Below are 22,619 nucleotides of genomic sequence, written 5' to 3' on the forward strand. Positions count from 1 at the left end.
GAGCAGGATTTTCCCATTTTATTGAACACGTTTGCCTTTTTTTTCCTGCATCATTAACAATTTTATCATCTCTCTTCAGTAATGGACCTATACCATTGTTTGCTGTTCATTGTTCCTGATATATTTAACTCACTGTCCTTAGTTTCACCTGCCATGGATTTTTCCTTGATGTCTTTAGCTTCCCTTATCAATTATCTACACTTCATAACTTCTCATTTATATTGTTTGCTGTCTGAGACCCCTTTTTTTGAATTTTTATTTTTTGTTGAAGCCTTCACTTCTCCTCCTAGCTAGATGGGGCTTTTACTCAAAGTTGTCCTTTCTTGATTGTGGATTTTTGGTCATCTAATAAATTCTCCTTAACTCGCAATTTTACATTCACATTTTTCTGTCTAAAATTTTCCACAATTTAGGGAAATTTAGCCTTTTTGAAGCATCAGATAGATATACTACTGGTTGGGAATATCCTGTTTGTCCATACTAAATGTAATCATATCATGATCACTGGCCCATAGGTAACCACCTAATTCCAGTCCAGTGATCATTATCCATAATGACATCATAGAATATCAGGGTTGGAAGGGACCTCAGGAGGTCATCTAGTCCAACCCCCTGCTCAAAGGAGGACTAATCCCCTGACAGATTTTTGCCCCAGATCCCTAAATGGTCTCCTCAAGGATTGAACTCACAACCCTGGGTTTAGCACGCCAATGCTCAAACCACTGAGCTATCCCTCCCTCCAGCCAAAATAGTTACCTTATATTATGTGCAATACCCAGTGTGTGTCCTGCAGTATCACTGGCACCTAAGGGCAGGTCTTCACTACGGGGGGGGTCGATTTAAGATATGCAAATTCAGCTATGCGAATAGCGTAGCTGAATTCGACGTATCGGAGCCGACTTAGCCCGCTGTGAGGACGGCGGCAAAATCGACCTCTGCGGCTCCCAGTCGACGGCGCTTACTCCCACCTCCGCTGGTGGAGTAAGAGCGTCGATTCAGGGATTGATTGTCGCGTCCCGACGAGACGCGATAATTCGATCCCCGAGAGATCGATTTCTACCCACCGATTCAGGCGGGTAGTGTAGACCTAGCCTAAGTCAGAGGAGGGAGGGCAGGTCCTTTTTCTTGTATCTGTGCTTTTTCAACAACAAACTTAAACTGTGGAACTTGCTGCCACAAGATATCATTAAGTCCAACAGCTTAATTGGATTTTTAAAAAAGGATTACAAATTTACATAGATAATAACACCCACAGTAACTTTACACTGGGTAAAAACTGAATTTGGGTTAAAGCACTTATGCAGCAGGGCATAAACCAACCAGTAGCAATAAAATTCCCTTTGGACAAATTATTCCATAATTCATTTGGTGGGCCAGAGAATTAATGACTCTATAGCTTTGCAGTTAGGTACTCCCCCAGAATGTAGGAAAGTGGGGTTCCAATCCTTACTCCCATTAGTAGTTAAATATTTCATACAAAGCATCAAGAGGGCCAAAGACCAGTGGTTAGGGCACTCACCTGTGAGATAAGAGACCTGAGTTCAGATTCTTGCTTTGAGTCAGGCAGCATGGGGATTTGAACCTGCATCTCTTACATCCTCAGTGAGTGCTCTAACTTAGGGGCATAAGGGAATCAGCACTTCCTCTGGCTTTGTTTTGTGCTGGGCCTGCCTGAGCTACTAGGCATGCTCTGAAGATGCCCCCTTAGATCAAGCCCCAGCAGGCCTTCAGCATGATGTGGGCACTGGGCATCAGGACTTAGGCAATTGTGCATGCAGGGCCGGTGCTACCACTAGGCGAACTAGGCAGTAGCCTAGGGCGGCAAGTGGCTGGGGGCGCCCGGGCTGTCCTCAGGCATAGGCAGCTGGGTAGGGCACCTGAAAATTTGGGGCACCACTGGGTCTTAGTGTCCACCCTACTGGTTTTCCTATCCCTGTTCTGACCCTTCCTGCAGGCTCTGAGTCTTCCTGGGAAGGGGATCTAGTAGTTAAAAGAAAAAAAGTCTCCAGCCTGCCAGACCTATTAGCACAACACTGAAACTGTTAAAGTGCCATTTAACAGGCATTTGCCAACCCCCAGGTATCTACTGTCAGTTTCTGAATGTACTGACAAAAACAGTTGTGCACGACTGTAATATTTACTCAGAACATGTCAGTCTACAGGACCTTAGTTTAAAATTTGCTTTAAAAATATTTCATTAGTGAGTTGGTGAAGATTATAAAATCACATCTCTAAAAAAATCCTTGCATAGATTTTTAGATGCACAATCATCTTTAGCCTTAAATGCTTGGATCTTCAGACATATGTTTTTTTAAATAAATTCTTCAAAAGACCACCCTTATCTAAAATACACATTTTAATTACTATAGTAAAAAAACTTACTTCCAAAGTCTTCCTGTCCTTTCTGTCCATCCATTTCTCCCTTCATCCCCTGTCCCCCTCCCCCCACTCCTCCACCCCCCATTGAAGAAAGCAACAGCCCTTTGCTTCCAGATAGCTGGACATAGAGTTTCCCTGTCTTTACTTCTGACCATCTGATGAACTAGTTTTAAGCAAAATCAGTACCTTAGTAAGATATAAAATCCTTTGTTATGCCTAAAATCTTTGGATACATATTTTTTAAAGTTGGTGAAATTTCATAAACATGTGTATTGTTATGGAGATCACACACAGTAAATTAGTGTTCCCTTCTTCTAAAAGCAATGAACATTGTTATGAACACACTAAACCTCTGTGACTGATTAATTTAAAATAATGTCTGTTTCAGTGAGTTAAATATGTAGTAACCTGGAATGATTACTTTATGAAGGCTTAAGAGTACATTTAAAATATAAAATCAGCTTAGAAATACTGATTAAGAAAATGTAAAACAGAGAAGAGCTGCATCATGTATTCCATAATATTTAATGTTGTATTCAGCAAGACAGCTGACTCACCCTTACTACAAAGTTTTTGCAAATAAATGTCTGACAAACTTCAGGGCATATCAAAAAACCTGTGACTGACATTTTTTATTCCCAAGTTTAGTGCTTTTAATTAGGTACCTTCTGCATGTCCATTCTGCATGAGGAAGAGGGTACAGGGGTCTCTGCGGGGAACTGTGACTCTCCGCCACCGTGAGGCGGGCCAGGCGTCTTGTTATTCTTTCTGCCTTGTCCCTCCGCCCCCGCCGGGCTGTAATCTCAGGCTGCCGTCGGGCATAGGCGCACCAGTTTAATAATACTGCATAGGGCCCCATAAATCCTAAGGACAGCCCTGGGGGCACCAAAAAGCGGTGCCCTAGCTCGGCAGGGAGGAGCCGCCTTCCGGAGGCACTGGAGAGCCAGAGCGTCGGCTTGAGGGAGCGGCGAGCCCCAGCCATGGAGGAGCCGGCGCGGCGCAGGGGGGCAGGAACCCTGCAAAGGCAGCGGTGCCGCTAGCGGGGAGCAGCCATGGCCCCCGCCCCTCCTGCCCAGGCTGCGGCCCGGTGCCCCCCCCCGGGGGCTCCTGCAGGCTGTAGCAGATGCATGTGGGCAGAGGCCCCCGTGCGCCCCCCAGCTCGCCCCTTGCCACGCTCGGGCTCTGCGGCTCCCGGGCATGTGAGCCGCCGCTGGGGCACGGGGCCCTGAGCCTGCTCTGGGAGGGGCAACGGCAGCTCACACTCCCGGGAGCTGCAGAGCCTGAGCGCGGCGAGGAGAGAGCCGGGGGGGCACACGGAGGCCTCTGCCTCATGCACCTGCTGCAGGAGCCCCCAGAAGGCAGCTCCTCCCTGCCGAGCTGCTGCAGCGGCCCAAGCCCGGCAAAGCCAGTGAGTGGACTCGGGGCGGGGGCCGCCGGGGTGTGGTGGGGAGGGCTCGTGGGGGGGCTGTGCACCCTCCAGGGGAGTTCAGGGGGCGGGGAGGGGGGAACCTGGTCTGGGGAGCAGCCCCTGGGCACGGCTGGCACCTGGGCAGGGTGGCCCCTGGGGTCTATAAAGGCTCATTGGGATTTGCCCCTCAATGAACTGATGTGCGGGGGGGGGGGGGGCGCGGCGGGCACAAGGTGGAAGTTTCGCCTAAGGCGCAAAATATCCTTGCACCGGCCCTGTGTGCATGTGTCCAGCAGCAGAAATTTAGGGAACTTTATTGGAAGAAACTAGGCACCTACGGGGTTAGGTAGCAGCTGATCAGAGGTTTTAAGGATCTAAATTTTGGACTTAGGCACCTAAATCTATTTGTGGATCTAGCCCTAAACTTCTCTGGTCCTCCATGCTTGGGGCGGCAAAAAACATAGAGCCGCCCCCGGGAATAACAACACTTTACATAGAAGCTGAGAGTCTAATTTTTGTATAGGGTCTGACCCAAAGCCTATTGAAGTCAATGAGAGTGTTATCACTGACTTCCATGGACTTTAGACAAGATCCATAATGCTTTGAGTTCCTCGGATTAAATGTACTTTGTGCTTTTAAAGTATTATTTAAACTTTGAGTACTCACTATTTGTAAGTTCATTTGGAATGAAGCGGCACTAATCATGACCTGCATTTCTCAGTCTAATGCCTGTGGAATGGATTCTATGGAAGCCCCAGGTCATGTCTGCATAAGTGAAGTACATATTTTGGTATAGACAAAATGGAAAAAAAGCACTGAAAAATAAGTATCTATTAAAAATTTTACAGAATACAATTATTAAAATAAGTAATGGGAATTGTATGGCTGGTGCACAGATAAATTGAGAGGCAGCAATAAATTTATCAAGCTCATACAGGACAGCATATACCAAATTAACTGGAACTAACTCACGCTGAAGCCTTTAACGGATTACTGACTAGGGACGAATTAACCAGTCAAAAAATAAGCCCCAAACCCCTGGATCCAAGCAACCCAGAACTCTAGGAAGGTTTGGATCTACATCTGAACGGTTCAGCTTGCCCCTAACTCTCTAATGAGCCTGTCTCTCTCTCTCCATCCACCAAGCATTTCAGACAAATGATTATTTGGCTTTCTAGTTGCTCTCAGAACCTACAGGTGGATGCAGTCATGTTTAAACATAGTTCTTCCTAGCATAGTTTGGAAAATGCCTAAGACACTCTCCAAACACCCAGTAAATGTTAGTATGCTGTAGGGATTTCATCATAAGACAATAGTGCTGCAACTATGTTGTAATATGGTTTGGTCTTGTTTGTTTGGATGGGTAAGAACTTGTATTATAACTGTGTTATTGAACCATGTTACAGATATGGAAAACTGGATGATGTGTGTTACCATCAAGTAGGAGGCAGTGGTATCAGAACTGCTCAACCGTGTCATAAAGGCCTATATGGATACTGGCTTATTGGGAGTCTCCTTTAGCTCAAGAGGGATGGATTTTTGCTTTGGAATAGGTGGAATTAGGCTCTATCCCTGCCAGCACCATAAAGTTTTTGTGACATCAGTGGAAAAAAGAGTTAAGCCACTGTGTGAGTGCTCTTGAAAATCCCGCCCATGTGACAAATGTGGCTACAGTTCTGTTACACACGCATTGTAAAGATCAGGGCAGTAATACAGAGCTTGGCACTATCTACGTGAGGAAGATCAGACCACGTAATGCAAGGAAGGCATTACCGTGTTATTGTATGCTCCTGTGACATAATAAGATTTACTGTGCAGCCAGGTCTTAAATCCATCACAGTCTGAGACTATTGAACACTTTTCCTTCTCTTTTATTGTTGTTGTTATTCCTTTAATATTAGAGAGAGTTGATCTGCAGAAACCCGTGAAGTTAATGAAAGCTAAGGGTGATGCTCTATAATAAACAGCTCCTGGATCCCTCTTGGAACTGACACTTTTATGAAGATAAAGCTAGGCTAATTAGCTCCTCTGTGAGTTTCTCATTTCAGATCTGCTTTTTTGGGTAGCGATTTAATCAACCACTTGTAACCAGGCATCTAATAAAGAAAACTTGTTGGATTGCCTGAAATTCTGTTTCTGAAAATATTACTGGCCTTGAGATTTTTAGATGGGGCACAAAACAAAAGAATGACTCAAGGGACTTCCTTTTCCCCTCAAAGACAAATTAAAATCACAAGCTTCATAGCTTTGGGGCTGAAAACAAGGTGAAAATGGAAATGTAAAACCAAATGAATGGCATATACTCCAGGAATAACAGTAAATATATAATTAAAATATATTCAAATTAAAATGTAGTTGAAATAAGGCCACATCCTCCACTATGTGGCTCTGTCTTCCTGGAGCAGTGCTGATCTGGGAGAAGGCAGGACCTGTTATAGAGGTCAGGCTTTCAAGGAGACAACCTATGGATCTCTGGCTTTCAGTGCAGGTGGTCTCTGCCTCCATGTCAGAGCCACTATGCCTGCCCCACTGCACTCACTTTGATTAGTCAGTTTGATCAGTCCTCTCTGTTCACAAGAGGTCCAAGAATAGGATAGCAGGGACTGTTGCAGGTCAGGATTAAGGGCTATTGGTGGAACAAGCTGAAGATGTCAGGGTTAGAATAACAGAGGAGCACTCGTGCATCGAGACTGAGCTGGAATAGCAGGGGCTTAGGCCATAATTTTTAGAAGTGCTCAGAACCCACAGCTGGGATTAGAAATCTATAAGAATTCAGCTCCCGTTTAGGCATCAGAGTAAGTGACCAGATATTTAAAGAACTCAGCACTTTGAGTGCTGAGCAACTATGAAATTCTGGCCCTAATTGTGAGTGTTGAGTTCTTGAAAATATAGCCCTATATCAGAAAGCAGGGGCACTAGCAGAACTGCGAGGCAAGAGCCCACTTGCCCATACCACTATATTTCTGACTGGAGAGTTGCTTGCTTTTATAAGCACAAAAATTCAGTCCACACCTCCTAAGAGCAACAAAAAGAAAATGTTACAAAAAAGTAAAGAAGGTGTTTGAAATATTCAAGAGAAACCAACAAACCTACAGGACATTATACCACATGAACTTTCTACCCAGACCATAAGGAGACACAGAGCATGTAAGACACTGCAGGGTGACCTTGCTGCAGGAAGAGTATCACTTAAAGGTGGCAATCTTGCAACAGAAAAGCTTCAAAAACAGACTCCAACGAGAAACTGCTGAACTTGAATTAATATGCAAACTAGATACCATCAATTTAGGCTTGAGTAGAGACTGGGAATGGCTGAGCCATTACACACATTGAATCTATTTCCCCATGTTAAGTATCCTCACACCTTCTTGTCAAACTGTCTGAAATGGGCCATCTTGATTATCACTACAAACGTTTTTTTTCTCCTGCTGATAATTGCTTATCTTAATTAATTAGCCTCTTAGAGTTGGTAGGGCAACTCCCACCTTTTCATGTTCTCTGTATGTGTATATATATATATATATCTTTACTATATGTTCCATTCTATGCATCCGATGAAGTGGGCTGTAGCCCACGAAAGCTTATGCTCAAATAAATTTGTTAGTCTCTAAGGTGCCACAAGTACTCCTGTTCTTTTTGCGGATACAGACTAACATGGCTGCTACTCTGAAACCTATCACTTCATAATGACTCTAACATCAAAACATGGGGGCCAGTCCTCCTGTTGAGATATCTTGACTTCTGTAGCTCACACTGCACCACTGGCCTTTTCTTCCCTATAATTAATGTTGGAAAGTTATTTAATTACTTTTTTTCTTCACACAGCTCCATTCTGGATTCTGCTGTCGATAGCTAAATAACCCATAGCTCTTTTCAATTCTAATCAACAGAACACTTTGTCATTTAGATAGGTTTTATTTTCTTTCGAAGTAATTTGCTTACTTTTAAGCTTCGTTTATCCATTTTGATTAAGCCTTCATTAAGGGCATTATCTTTTGTTCTTCTAATCATTTTATGTTAGGGAGACAGCAGTTCCTTTTGCTGTTCAAAGCAATCTCCCACTGCACAATATCAAAGCTGTTGAACAGATAACGATCAGGAAAACTTTTAGCCCAAAATTTAGATTTTAGGTTTTTTTAAAAGCTGTTCCTATATCTAAAGCCAATAGAAAGTGTTTCTATTTGTTATTATTATATTATTATTCCAATGGAAATTTGTAAAAGAAGAAATCAATATTCTTCTGCAATGTCCTCAGCCCTACCATTGCAGGATTGTGCTAATGCACAGAGGAGGGAAAGAGAAATTAAGCAGAAATTAACTATAAACAAAAATGAAAGCAACAAGTACCTAGATTGTAAGCTCTTTGAGACAGGGCCCATATTTTTGTTCTGTGTTTGTACTGTGCCTAACACAATGGGATCCTGGTGCATCACTAGGGCTCCTAGGCACTATGGTAATACACACAAATAATAATGTCAAAGAAAATCTAGAGTGACACATCAAATGTCGTTTTCAAAGTTGATGGAAATGTGAAAAAAGTTTTTAAAATGAAAGCAAGTTAGATTTTTCTTTGACTGTTTTTAGTAACAAAAGTAAGGAAGTATTTTTAAAAATACATATGACTTTTAACCTTGTGACACTGGCAAACCATGCCAAGGCCCCTCGGCCTCACTGAACACAGACAAATGCATAGCTGGAAATGCATAGCTGGAAACATAGCTTACCTGTGTGTTAGTATTGTTAAGATAGGTATTAGATTGATAAAAATGGGTTTAGTGTTTGGGCTTTATGAAATGCTTGTGAGTTGCTGCATGCATTAATCTCATTTATGAAATCTGTATCCCATGTTATAAGTGTAAGCAGGGTCTGAATGAGCTCTCCCCTGATATCTTGATGAGCTGGGGGAAAAGCCTTCAGGAACAGACTGTGCTTGCATAGACATGGCTGCTTTGCCTAGGTATTCAGCAGAGAGAGCTACTCTGCCAAAGTGATCAGTTTTGGATGGTGTTGGGTTATAAATCACTTTAGTATAGAGTGCAGGCTAATGAAATGTTGTTATCCTTATTATATGAGTAAAGGGCAGCAGAACTGTACTTAGCCTGCCCTGATTGAGGGGTTCCCCCTAAACTGAAGCTCTCTTGCTAAGCAAGGAGTAGGGATGCCAAATCCCAGTGGCGATGAGAAGGGCGTGGGCATAGGGGTTTCTACCTGGTATGGCTGTTGCCTAAGGAGTCTGACACCATTTGACCTGCCCCTCCCCACTTTTTAAAGACAGAGATAATTAGACTGAGTTGAAAGTCCTTGTTTTGTTCAATGTTCACTAGAGCTGAAATTGCTGATAACCAGGTGCTGATCTTAAGATCTGGTGTAGGATAATGCTGCAGTGAAAGAGGCTATACAGCCTGCACTACCAGTGAGGTTCTCCACTACCCTATGAAATCACTGAGAGCTGGGTTAAGTGGTGGAACCACAGAATATGACATTGCAGCAAAGACGGTGGCAGAAGAGTGAATGATGGCACAGCAGCCAATGGCGGGCAGTGACAGCAAAGCAAACAGTGGCAACTGTCAGCCAGTTGCAGCAGTGGTGCAGCAGCTGAGGTGTTGCTTGACGTTCTTTCCCCCCCGCTCCCCCGATGTTGGGGGTGGGAGGTGAACGCACATCTGAACTCTGGATCTTCACTGATCAAGGACAGCAACTGTGAGTGGGGTGCAGTGGAGGAAGAGGGGAGTGATGTGTTAAAGGAGCATTTGTTGTTGGACTTTCACACCGCAAGGTGAGAAACTGGGCAAAGAATACTGCCCAACAAACTGTTTGATCGTGGTCATATGCTTTTGAATCGTGGTGGTGGCGGTTTCCAGAATTAATGCTGGGTTCCTTTTCTCTTTTTATTAAAAGTTTTCTTTGCTATAGACTCAGTGCTTGCAAGTGGGAAAGTATTGCCTCTTAGAGGTGCCCAGCGGTGGTGTTTAATTTTTCCAGATTACTGGGTATGGGCCCGAGTTAGTTCCATTTTGTATTGGTAGGAGGAATTCCTAGATACTGAACCCTGTTCTTGTTGCTGCTGATTCCACCTGGCAGAAGGTTTATATAACGTAATATTTAATATATAAGGTTTGTGCTGTAACTATAAATGTACTTGCTCTAAAACTGTAAACCTCCACAGTCAGAAGAGAAACATTACCAAGTGTGAAATACTAGTTTGTCACAAGAGGTGTTATCTCCTCTCCAACAAAAGAAGGCCCATAGACACCAGACAAGCCACTGTGGATCAATAGACAAAAGACTTTGTTGATTGCTTCCCCCACACCTATGAAGAGGCAACGTGTAGGTGAACTCATCCCATCAGCTTGAACTCTGAGGGAAAGGAATAAAATAACCTGACAAGAAGGAACTGTATCTTCCTGCTGCTTAGACTCTGTGGGGCAAAGATTACTAAGCATAAGCCAAAGATCCCCAGGTGCTTAGCGTGGGTTTCCCAGCTTGCACATTACAGCAGCTTCTATTACCTTCTCGAACTTAAGACTGTAGCTCATTTGTGTTTGTATGTTTACCTGCTTTAACCTTGTAAATAACTCACATTTCTTTTTTTTAGTTAATAAATCTTTAGTTTATTATGGGATTGACTACAAGCATTGTCCTTGGTTTGAGTTATGAGGTGCAAATTGACCTGGGATAAGTGACCAGTCCTTTGGGACTGGGAGTAACCTGAATATTGTTGTGATTTTTGATGTAAGGGACCATCTATCATAAAGGCAAGATTACCTGGGTGGCAAGATAGATCGGAGTACCTAAGGGGACTGTCTGTGACTCCATGTTAAGGCTGTTACAGTGCTAGAGCAGTTCACACTTGATATTTGGTTGGTGAAATCTAAGTATAGAACTCACACCCTGTTTGAGGTTTGTGCCCTGGTTCTTCACAGTTTTCCCTGAAGTTCATGCTCGTGAGCCACTCCAGAGAGCTTGACAAAGCTAATATTCTCTTTTTCTCCTAGTACAATTCTTACTATTATCTATTTACACAGCATCTTGTAGGTTTATAGGTGTGCTTACATGGCTTTGGCCATCAATCCTACACAGTGACTCATAAATCTACCTCACCAATCCTGACCCATCTCCATCCATCCAGTGTCACATTTCAATTAGTCTCTATGACATTTCCTTCCAGTATGTCTCACCGTCAGCTTAAATTTAAAATGACTACAACTTAACACCTTGTCTTTCCTATCTAGCAAGAGGTATGGTTTGTTTATTTTAGTTTTAAATAAGGACACACATCACCATGGTATATGTGCACTACAAACCCCAACCACACCATCCCTGTGTAAAACACCACCTTTCTTTCTGATACTCAGGCCCATAACCTGGGTATCATCTTTGACTCATAGAAGATTAGGGTTGGAAGAGACCTCAGGAGGTCAACCTCCTGCTCAAAGCAGGACCAAACCCAACTAAATCATCCCAGCCAGGGCTTTGTCAAGCCGGGCCTTAAAAACCTCAATGATGGAGATTCCACCACCTCCCTAGGTAACCCATTCCAGTGCTTCACCACCCTCCTAGTGAAATAGTTTTTTCTAATATCCAGCCTAAACCTCCTCCACTGCAACTTGAAATCATTGCTCCTCGTTCTGTTATTTGCCACCACTGAGAACAGCCTAGCTCCGTCCTCTTTGGAGCCCCCATTCAGGTAATTGAAGACTGCTATCAAATCCCCGCTCACTCTTCTCTTCTGCAGACTAAATAAGCCCAGTTCCCTCAGCCTGTCCTCATAAGTCATGTGTCCCTGCCCCCAAATCATTTTTGTTGCCCTCCACTGGACTCTCTCCAATTTGTCCACATCCTTTCTGTAGTGGGGGGCCCAAAACTTGATGCAATACTCCAGATGTGGACTCACCAGTGCTGAATAGAGGGGAATAATCACTTCCCTCGATCTGCTGGCAATGCTCTTACTAATGCAGCCCAATATGCCGTTAGCCTTCTTGGCAACAAGGGCACACTGTTGACTCATATCCAGTTTCTCATCCACGGTAATCCTCAGGTCCTTTTCTGCAGAACTGCTGCTTAGCCCCAGCCTGTAGCAGTGCATGAGATTCTTCCATCCTAAGTGCAGGACTCCGCACTTGTCCTTGTTGAACCACATCAGAGACTCCTTCCTCTTTCTAAACAATATCCAAAAATTCCTCCATACCACCCTGAAGATCTGGCCTTTTCTTTCTGTCCATATCACTAGGCCTCTTGTGCAGCAACTCATCATCTCCAACTACTGCAACCGTCTCCTCTCTGGCCCTCCTGACAGCCACTTCTATTCAAAACACTGCTGTTATAATCATCTTCCTGGCTGGTCATTCTGACTATCAGGGGCACCATTTGGGGACGGTGGGGGAGGTACAGACTAGGGACCGAATGGCTAGGCAGCAGTTCTTCAGAAAAGGACCTAGGGGTTACAGTGGACGAGAAGCCGGATATGAATCAACAGTGTGCCTTTGTTGCCAAGAAGGCAAATGGCATTTTGGGCTGTATAAGTAGGGGCATTGCCAGCAGATCGAGGGATGTAATCATTCCCCTCTATTTGGCATTGGTGAGGCCTCATCTGGAGTATTGTGTCCAGTTTTGGGCCCCACACAAAAAGAAGGATGTGGAAAAATTGGAAGGAGTCCAGCGGAGGGCAACAAAAATGATTAGGGGGCTGGAGCACATGACTTATGAGGAGAGGCTGAGGGAACTGGGATTGTTTAGTCTGCAGAAGAAAAGAATGAGGGGGGATTTGATAACTGCTTTCAACTACCTGAAAGGGGGTTCCAAAGAGGATGGATCTAGACTGTTCTCAGTGGTACCAGATGACAGAACAAGGAGTAATAGTCTCAAGTTGCAGTGGGGGAGGTTTAGGTTGGATATTAGGAAAAGCTTTTTCACTAGGAGGGTGGTGAAGCACTGGAATGGGTTACCTAGGGGGGTGGTGGAATCTCCTTCCTTAAAGGTTTTTAAAGCCTGACTTGACAAAGCCCTGACTGGGATGATTTAGTTGGGGATTGGTCCTGCTTTGAGAAGGGAGTTGGACTAAATGCCCTCCTGAGGTCCCTTCCAACTCTGATATTCTATGATTCTATGAATCGGGGCACACTGCAAAGAACGAGGCAGACAATCCCCAAAACTAATATTCTAATAATTAGATTCACCACGCCAGCAACAAAACAGCTTCTGCAATTGTCATAACTATAAAGGGAAGGGTAACAGCCCTCCTGTGTACAATACTATAAAATCCCTCCTGGCCAGAGACTCCAAAATCCTTTTACCTGTAAAGGGTTAAGAAGCTCAGGTAACCTGGCTGACACCTGACCCAAAGGACCAATAAGGGAACAAGATACTTTCAAATCTTGGTGGGGGGAAGGCTTTTGTTTGTGCTCTTTGTTTTTGGGGAGAGTTCGCTCTTGGGACTAAGAGGGACCAGACATCAATCCATGCTCTCCAAATCTTTCTGAACAAGTCTCTCATATTTCAAACTTGTAAGTACAGCCAGGCAAGGCGTGGTAGTTTTATCTTTGTTTTCTCAACTTGTAAATGTACCTTTTACTAGGGTGTTTACCTCTGTTTGCTGTAACTTTGAATCTAAGGCTAGAGGGGGGTCCTCTGGGCTCTTTAAGCTTGATTACCCTGTAAAGTTATTTTCCATCCTGATTTTACAGAGATGATTTTTACCTTTTTCTTTAATTAAAAGCCTTCTTTTTAAGAACCTGATTGATTTTCCCTGTTTTTTAGATCCAAGGGGATTGGATCTTGATCCACCAGGAGTTGGTGGGAGAGAGGAGGGGGGATGGTTAATTTCTCCTTGTTTTAAGATCCAAGGGGTTTGGATCTGTATTCACCAGGGAATTGGTGAAGAGTCTCTCAAGGCTACCCAGGGAAGGGAATTAGCACATTGGGAGTGGTGGCAGCGGACCAGATCTAAGCTGGTAGTTAAGCTTAGAAGTTTTCATGCAGGCCCCCACATCTGTACCCTAAAGTTCAGAGTGGGAAAGGAGCCTTGACAGCAATACCTTACTGGTTACCCACAAGCAAAAAACACAGCTCCCTTAAAACAATCTATCCTTGGGCTCCCACCCAGACAGCCAAGTCAAATATGATCAGTATTACTGAAAATCTTGTTCATCATAGATAAAGTTCTACCAATCCCAAGGGATCGGACACATTACCTGCCAAGTCAATGAATATTTCAGATCTCACCTAAATACACACTTACAACCAATTCTTATTAACTAAACTAAGATTTATGAAAAAAGAAAAGAGAGAGAGTATTGTGGTTAATAGGTCATTATACATAAAGATCTGAATAAAGTTCTTAGGTCAGGAGATGGTGAGTGGCTGAATTGCAAAAAGTTCTTTCCAGAATCAGTTCATCAGGTTATAGTCCAAATAGGCAGTCCATATACAGAGTTTGTTCAAATTCTTCCATGAGAATTAGCAGGATAATCCAGACTGAAGCTGGAGACCTCAGTCTTGTGACTCAAGCTCCTCCTGACCAAGCTTAAGCAGATCTGAGATAACAGGATCAGGTCCCCGGGAGTTCTTTTACAGATCTCTGGCAGGATATTGATAATCTCTGGATGCAGGTATTTCTTGGGTGAAGCACTGTGGCTTTGAAATAAAACCTCCTATTTCCTATGTATACACAGGTAATTAGTTGCATTCATCAGCATAAGGTAATTATCCATTTAGCAGTTCATAGACAGTTTACTACAAACTTCAAAGAGAAATATAGCCAATGATATTATCACACCCAAGTTCCATCTAAATGTTAATATTCCCTTCTGATCTCTGAATCAATAGAATATAGTAACAGACAGGAACCGTCTAGTTACATCATTAACCTCTAACAAGATATAAGTAAACACATACAAATGCCTTTTAGTATTTACCTCTACTTCTCTAACAATACAGGTTTGCATTTCAAAGCTCTAGTCTATCTAACATGGCTTTGCTAGCTATTTATAAGGAATGGCCCTAATTACTATTTGCATAACTATTTTCTAATATATCTCTAAAGGTAGAATTTGGGTCATTTAGCCTGCTAGTTGCGTAACCCTTTATGGCTCAGTGTCACAGTTTTCTTTTTTGAATTAGTCTATGTACCCCTGGAGGGCTCTTAATCCTACTAGGTTGTTACAGCCTTGGTATAGGTCTCTTCACTAGCTTCCTTAAAATATGAGTATGCCCTTGAAATAACATGGTTAAAATTCCCCCACCTACCAAAATCTGAAATGGCGCCCCTCCTGACTATGTCACCCTCCACACTCTTTGAGTTTCTGAACTAGCTCCCTCTTCTTCACCGTATCAAATTCAATTTTCTGGTCTTTACCATAAGGCCCTTTGCAACTTAGTCCCTTCCTACTCATCGGCTCTTGTTCAAATCTTCCAAGAATAAGCTTTCTTGCATCAGCACATTCTGTTTCCCAGCTGAATTAAAATAGCCATTCCCTACTTTTCAGGAGCTAAGAGGCTGCCGTTCGTCCCCCCTGCATAGATATGAAAGCACAAAGTATGCGCCTGAGCAATACTAATTCCCCTTGGGTTTGCTAGCAATAGAAGAGGGGAGGGATAGCTCAGTGGTTTGATCATTAGCCTGCTAAACCCAGGGTTGTGAGTTCAATCGTTGAGGGGGCCACTTAGGAATCTAGGGCAAAATTGGTCCTGCTAGTGAAGGCAGGGAGCTGGACTCAATGACCCTTCAGGGTCCCTTCTAGTTCTATGAGATAAGTATATCTCCATATATTATATTATTATTAAGTGGTCAACACTTTTCAATTTCTGATTAAATTTCAAAATTTCTAGAAGAAAGTAGGTGACATTTTGACAAGAGGTTCAAAATTTGCTACCAGTACCATATTTTCTGTTCAGTTTTATGGCGGGGTGGGAGTTTTCAAATTTTGTCATTCTAATCAAATCTGGAGATTTAAATAAAATGGGAAGAATTTTCTACAAAGCTTTTCCTGATCAGCTCTACAGGGGAGCTTGGTGGTTGGTCTCCACTCCTCAGGAACTGGGGGCAGAGGGGGTGCGGGTTAGCATTAGCTCTGGTGTTGCCCTTTGAGGGTCTTTCCCAGTAGGGTTGCCAACATTGTATTTAAAAAACACAGGACAGACCTCAGATGACCCCAATTTTGACTTGAACCTCTGGAGGGAAGTCCCTTTCCCCATAGGCGCCAACTTTTCCCAGCACCGGTGGGTGCTTGACCCCTCCCTCGCCCCCACCCCTGCCCCACCTCCATTACAACCTCTTCCCCAAAGTCCGCACCCCAACTCTGCCCCCTCCCTGTCCCTATTGGACTCCTTCCCCAAATCCCCGCCCTGGTCCCGCCTCTTCCCCGAGCGTGCTGCGTTCCCCCTCCTCCCTCCCAGCACTTGCTGCCGTGAAACAGCTGTTTCACGGCGGCAAGCACTGGGAGCTAGGGGGAGAAGCGTGGACGCAGCGCGCTCAAGGGAGGAGGTGGAGGTGAACTGGGGCGGGGAGCTTGGCTGCCGATGGGTGCAGAGCACCCACGGAGTCGGCGCCTATGCCTTTCCCCAGCCCCATGCTACCTACGGTTTCTCTCTCTCTCCAGCTGTGGATGTAGCAGAGAACTCAGGGCCTCAGTTGCTGGGCCAGAGCCCCTGCAACTCCTGTTCAGGTTTGGCAGGGGTGCCAGGAACCAAGTTGGAGACTGCAGTTGCTGGTCTTTGCCTGCTACAGCACTGTGCATCCTACTGGGGACATTGGCAGAGACTCTGCAAGCCGGGAGGCTACACCCCAGAAGTAATGACCCCCACTGCCAGACAGAGCTCCTTCCTGACTCCACCCTTCAGCACAGCTCCAGGACACACAGTCTGTACACTCGCTCTGCCTGACATAGCCTGCGCAGGGAAAGTAGATGGGATTTCTGTGCTTAAGGGCTGGAGTCAGCAGGGACCCTGTCCAGCAATGGGCCAGTACTCACAGGGTGCATCTTTCCACTCCCCTCCCAACCCTGGCCCTTGAGCACCGCCTCATCTCCCTAGGTTGCCAACCCTCCAGGATTGTCCTGGAGTCTCCAGCTATTACAGATTAACCTTTACTTAAAGATTGTCATGTAATGCAACCTCCCGAAAATATGTCCAACCACAATTGGCAGCTTCCCCTCCGCAGCACAGAGGGGAGGAGAGGAGTGGAAAGATGATGCACCTGTGAGTACTGGCCCCCTGCTGTTGAAACGTGGGATAAAAGGCCTCCCGTGCTGAAGATTTAGTAGGGGACAAGGGACGTCGCTTATAATACAGGGCTGTTGGGACCCACCAGCTCTTATTTGCACCTCACCCCCACCCCCAGCGGAGGGAGCACATCCCACTGTTCCATCCCACGGTTAAGGGTGAATTAGAACTTGATTCCTAACACTGGCCGCCTCAGCTGGTGTATGACGCACTCTTCGCCATGCCTTGTGGGTATTGTGGTGATAGGCCCGTAATGCATTCTGGGTATTGTGGTCCGGACATTTGATCTCCCTGGGCCGGCGCTGTCGGGGTTGCGTTTCCCGTCTTGAGATTCGGTTGGCCGGGCGAAGGTATCCGTCAGTAAATAATGTGCTCAGCCAATCCGAGTGGGCCATGTCGGAGAAGCCATCGTCCAATCGGCCGCCCGCGCTGTGAACGGCCCACAGTAATTGGTTGTTGTCGTAGAGCTGGTGTGGCGTGATTGGCCCCCTCAAGGCAGGTGGGCGGGGTGGGGAAGCCGGACTTGGGGCTCCTCGGCGGCGTTGTCGCCTCACAGGAGCCTTGCGATGGATGTGCGGAAGCGGCTGGCGTTGCTACTCTGCGCCGCGGCGCTGTTGAGCTGTGGCCTAGCCACCGCTGGTCAGTATTTAGGGCCCCGAGGGTGTAACCCCCACGTCCTTCTCCCGGGCGGGGCAAGAGGCTCGCCTCTCCACCGCCTCCCGGCGCGTGGGGTAGCCACCCCTCTGGGACGGCAGCGCGAGGTGCCGGCCTTGGGGGAGAGCTGGGGGGAGGGTGGCGCGGGGATGGGGGTACTGGGTGGCAGTAGCGCGTGAGGCTTCGGGGAACTCGTGGCTCAGCGACACGGGAACGGGCGTGGTGAGAGGAAGCGAGTGGGCGCGTCGGGATGGCGGGGTGATAGGTGCGTGTGGGGTTAAGTGGGGGTGGGATTTGGGGGGACGGGCGGTGTGGGGTCAGTTGGGGAGGGCGTGTCGGGATGGTGGGGGATGAGTGACAGCGGGGTGGATGGGGTGGTGTAGGATCAGGGGGAGACTGTGTTGGGAGGATGGGGGACAGCAGGGTGGCTGACTCAGCGATGGTTGTAGTCTGGGGTAAGGTGGGGAGGGGGAGTTGGGATGTTGGGGTATAGGTGACAGCAGGATGGATGGGGTGCTCTGATGGTGAGGGGAAGGGGCATGGGTAACAATAAGGTGACTGACCTAACTTGTGGTGTAGCATCAGGGGGGATCACATGTCAACACCTTCTAGACTCCTGACTCTGGTTTGCTGCTGGTGAGGGACTTGTCTGTTTTGGTAAACTGTTTTAGGGAAGGACTGAAAAACATCATGCTTCAGTTAACACACCAACTGCCCCAAATCTGTTAGGTCTTATGTAGAGTAGAAAAAAGGTGTTTTTATTTTTTAAGCATGTTTGCGAAGTGCTGTTAAGGGGGATCATGGAAGGTGTTAAGCATTGTCCACACTGGGTGCCAACATTTTTAAACACCTTGTAACCAAAATGTGTTAGATATATTTTTTTTATTAAAATACCCTTTTCCCTAATTTAGACATGTCCTTACTCAGTAAGCAGTGCTGGAGTTTCTTCTGTTAATAAAACATCTCTAGTGTTGTAAGTGTGCATAATACATCCACAGTGCTTAGTTATGTCATTCCAAATACTTATTTCTTGTTAATTACATTGTTTAATTTGTCTCTCTTTCACATCCTCTCAGCCTCCAGTTCACACAAACATCCCATGTTTTTACATACAGATGCTTCAAAGGATGATAGCTGGCTACAGAGGCTATGACTGCAATAACACTTTTGTTGGTAAAACTTTTGTCGGACAGGGGGGTGAAAAAACACACACCCTGATCGACAAAAGCACCGGTGTGGACAGCGCTATGTTGGTAGTAGATGATCTCCTGCCGACATAGCTACCGGCAATTGTTAGGGGTGGTTTAATTATGCTGGCATAGAACAGCTACATGGGAGACCTTACACCAGCACAGTTGTAGCAGCTGTTCCACTGTAATGGCCGTATTGTAGATGTAGGCAGAGACGGCTTCACCCTGAACTTTTTGGGGAAAAGATCCCTTCAAATGGGCTTTTTGGAAGATTTGTGATCTTGGAAGGTGTCACTCAAGAATATGACCTCACAGTCAGTCTGATAGGTTTTTGGTAAACAAGTCCTAGACTTGTTGTCTTTTGCATATGCTACCAGCTAGCGCAGGGGTGGCCAACCTGTGGCTCCAGAGCCACATGCGGCTCTTCAGAAGTTAATATGTGGCTCCTTGTATAGGAACCGACTCCCGGGCTGGAGCTGCAGCCGCCAACTTTCCAATGTGCCGGGGGGTGCTCACTGCTCAACCTCTGGCTCTGCCACAGGCCCTGCCCCCTCCCCTGAGCCTGCCATGCCCTCGCTCCTCCCTCCCCCCTCCCAGAACCTTCTGCATGCCTCAAAACACAAAACAGCTGATCTGACTGGGAGGTGGAGGTGCTGATTGGCAGGGCTGCCGGTGGGCGGGAGGCGCTGGGAGCGGGGTGGGGGAGCTGATGGGAGGCTGCTGATGTATTACTGTGACTCTTTGGCAATGTACATTGGTAAATTCTGGCTCCTTCTCAGGCTTAGGTTGGCCACCCCTGAGCTAGAGGGTTAAAAAATTAAGGTTGCCTTGTTCAAGGACAACTTGGATCTCAAATACTGTTGTCACAGCTTTTGTAGATAACATAATTGGCCACCTGCGTGTTTCCCAAAGTGTAGTACAGAAGCATCTAGCTCTCTGAAGCCAGAAAGATAACATAACCCCACTTACCCAATACACTTGCTATCTACCACTTCTCAGAGTGCTTATAAAGAAATTAAAAATGAAAACTGGTCTCATCCCACCACATATGAATCAGTCAGTTGTACATGCAGGATATTTAACTGCATGTGATTAGCATGGCTGGTATGCAGCATGTAATTTTTTTGACAGGGCTGTGTTCTCTGGGTGTGATATCCTGGTAGTTGAACTTTGAACCTAGTACTCAAGGGTTTTTTTTAATACAAAATTAAATCATGAGTATATTGAAGGTATAATGAATATCCTCAACAATAGGGTACATTTAAAACACATTGCACTATGTATGTCTGTTGGCCGCCCTCTTTGCTGAAATACTGGGGATTGATCTGGGGACATCCAGAGCTAAGAGCAAGAACAGCTAAAGAGCCAAGGCTCTGTAGCTGAGGGCTGTAACAACTCATATCCTCTGTGGATCAGCACAGAGCGGGACTTGGAACACACATTCACCTGTGTATTATGTATTGCAGAGTTTGATGCTGTCACCAAATTATAATTTTCAGATGCTTAAGTTAGGTACAAACATCTATAATAAAATGCATAGGTAATATGTATTTGGTTTGTTAGGTATTGCTAAGGGGTTGCTATGGCTAAAAATTGGAATGGTCATCATGTCCAGAGCTAGATACAGCTTTGAATGTACCATAATGATTTTTGGCAGCCACTGTGATCCTGGAAAGGCATTTCTTAACTAACATTTGCTTTAGAAGGTTATTTTGTGAACTGGTTCTGGCTTGTGATTGTTATTATTGGATTATCTGATATCCTGCAAAAAAATTGGTACCTGAAACATTCTTTGACAGGGTCCAGTACAAGCCTAGAGGCTTGGTGTTGAATACTAACTCAGTTGTTTTACGCTTGGAGCAGGCCTCTCAAGTGGATATTTGAATTCCTAAATACTCACCCATAACTTCTGGAGGCTAATCCTGAATCATCTGGGTTGTGGAAAAATGATTTCTGAGAAACCTCAAATTCAAATTCTTGAATCTACAATTTAATTGTCTGGATTCAAGAGTTTTTGATAAGGTTTCTATTTGGGTACATAGCTTATCAAGTACTGTCTTTGGCCTTGTAACCAAGACTCGCAATCCTAGTTTGAAATCTTAATTTAATGAAAATCTTAAACTTTGCTCAAATCAGTAATTTACTGGAGACTTTCATGCTTGCTGTTAAGCCAAGAAAAGTGTTGGGCCTCAAATGAATGAGCCTCACCATCTGTTTATAGTATAAGATGTAAATTTGTTTGGTAGAGATTGTGCTTTAGATGAGGACTCTCTTGATGAAGCTCAATCCAGATAAAATTGATGAGATGCAAGTAAATCAGGGGAAGCAACTGGAAGATGTGGCAAGGATTATATCTACCGTTTTGGTTGAGGTTCTGTACACACCACTTGTTAGTAGAGTTTGCAGTCTCTGGTGGTGTTGGACTCCCCCCTGCTATTGAATGTAGAGAAAGGCTTGTTTTTGTTTAATCTGTATTGGGTATGGAGATCTGGTATGGAGATATCTAAACAGTTATTTAGTGGGGTCCAGAAAAAGACTGTTCCAAATCATTCCCTCCTTTGTTGACTTCTTTGGGTTCTTCTAGGTATGTTTATGGAGTATGATACCTGTTTTGATGTGTTGGTTTATTTCATGTCTCAAAGAGTCAGAAATAAATCTTGACCAGGTATTACTGATCTTCCTGCAACAAATCAGTTCCCAGATTGTGGAAGTACTAAGGGAAGGCCTGATATTTCATTATTTTGGCTTCATAAGTGGCTTCCAAAAAAAGTCTGTGTAAAATACAAATGCTGAAATTGCTGAGTCTAGAGATGTGTTTCTGCAGACCTTCATATACAGTTCTGGTTGTTTGTTTGTTTTTTTTACCCACCACCTCAGTCACAGTATTGTACTTGCTAATGCTATCCATTTGTTTTTATCACATTCTTTCTATGTAATATGTTGACAGTCCTCCAGTGAGAACACTTAGATGGGTTAAGCAGGGATAAAAGAAATCTGATTCTTAATTATGAAGGTTTAATATAACCATGGGCTTATGGGAAGAGTATTTATTTATTTATTTTCTGTTTGTGTTTGTACACGCACACACATTCAGGTTTCACATCATTTGCTGTTGTTACATATTGGAAATGTTTCAGTTGTACTTCAAGGTGTTCTGGTATTTGTGAGCCATCAGAATAATGTTTTTTCCTGCTTCATTCCTTTTCACTAAAATCTCAAAACCAAATAACTGTCGCCTAAAATTTTATCCTTTATTCTTCTGTTGTTGCATATAACTATTGCTGGTCTGATTTGAGGTTGTGTCCTGCACTAGTTATGCTGAGGATGCAAGTTTGATTCCTGGCTTGTTTGTGGGATTTTTGTGTCTCTTTTTCTCTCCGCTCTCCCTCTCTCTCTCTCTCCCCGCCCCCAGGTATTTTCCATCCTATCTGATAGAGGAGGTGTTCTTGCTGCTATGCTGTGCTCGTACAGGCTGACTTGAGTGGGAAGTAGTATGCTGAAGTCTGTTCATACAAAAATAAATATTCCCTCAAAGTTCCTAAGCCCCAGATCTTAATTTATAGAAGGGGACCGCTGTAGAGGTAGCTTTGGAAAAGTTCAGCCAGTAGTTCAAAAGGAGTTTGAAGAAACCTTGAATGTTGCCATAAGAGGACTAATACTGACTGACTACAGTCTTTGCAGTGCACTAATGGAATAGTGGTGGGACAAATAACTGAGTAGGACAATTTGAAACTAATCTTGCTGAGGCAACAGCCTGAAGTGACAGTTAC

The 22,619-nt window shown here is 44.7% G+C and overlaps 1 protein-coding gene across 1 annotated transcript in view; it reads left to right on the forward strand.

Moving 5' to 3' along the window:
• The first annotated feature begins 17,552 nt into the window (after positions 1–17,552).
• Positions 17,553–22,619, forward strand: part of SEL1L (SEL1L adaptor subunit of SYVN1 ubiquitin ligase) — a 51,919-nt gene continuing 46,852 nt past the window's right edge. The window contains exon 1 of the mRNA XM_065403594.1: positions 17,553–17,644. Coding sequence (XP_065259666.1) covers positions 17,572–17,644 — 73 coding nt within the window. The 5' untranslated portion in view covers positions 17,553–17,571. The remainder of the gene's footprint in view (positions 17,645–22,619) is intronic.

The sequence above is a fragment of the Emys orbicularis genome, chromosome 4 (assembly GCF_028017835.1).
Source record: "Emys orbicularis isolate rEmyOrb1 chromosome 4, rEmyOrb1.hap1, whole genome shotgun sequence".
Classification (NCBI taxonomy): Eukaryota; Metazoa; Chordata; order Testudines; family Emydidae; genus Emys; species Emys orbicularis.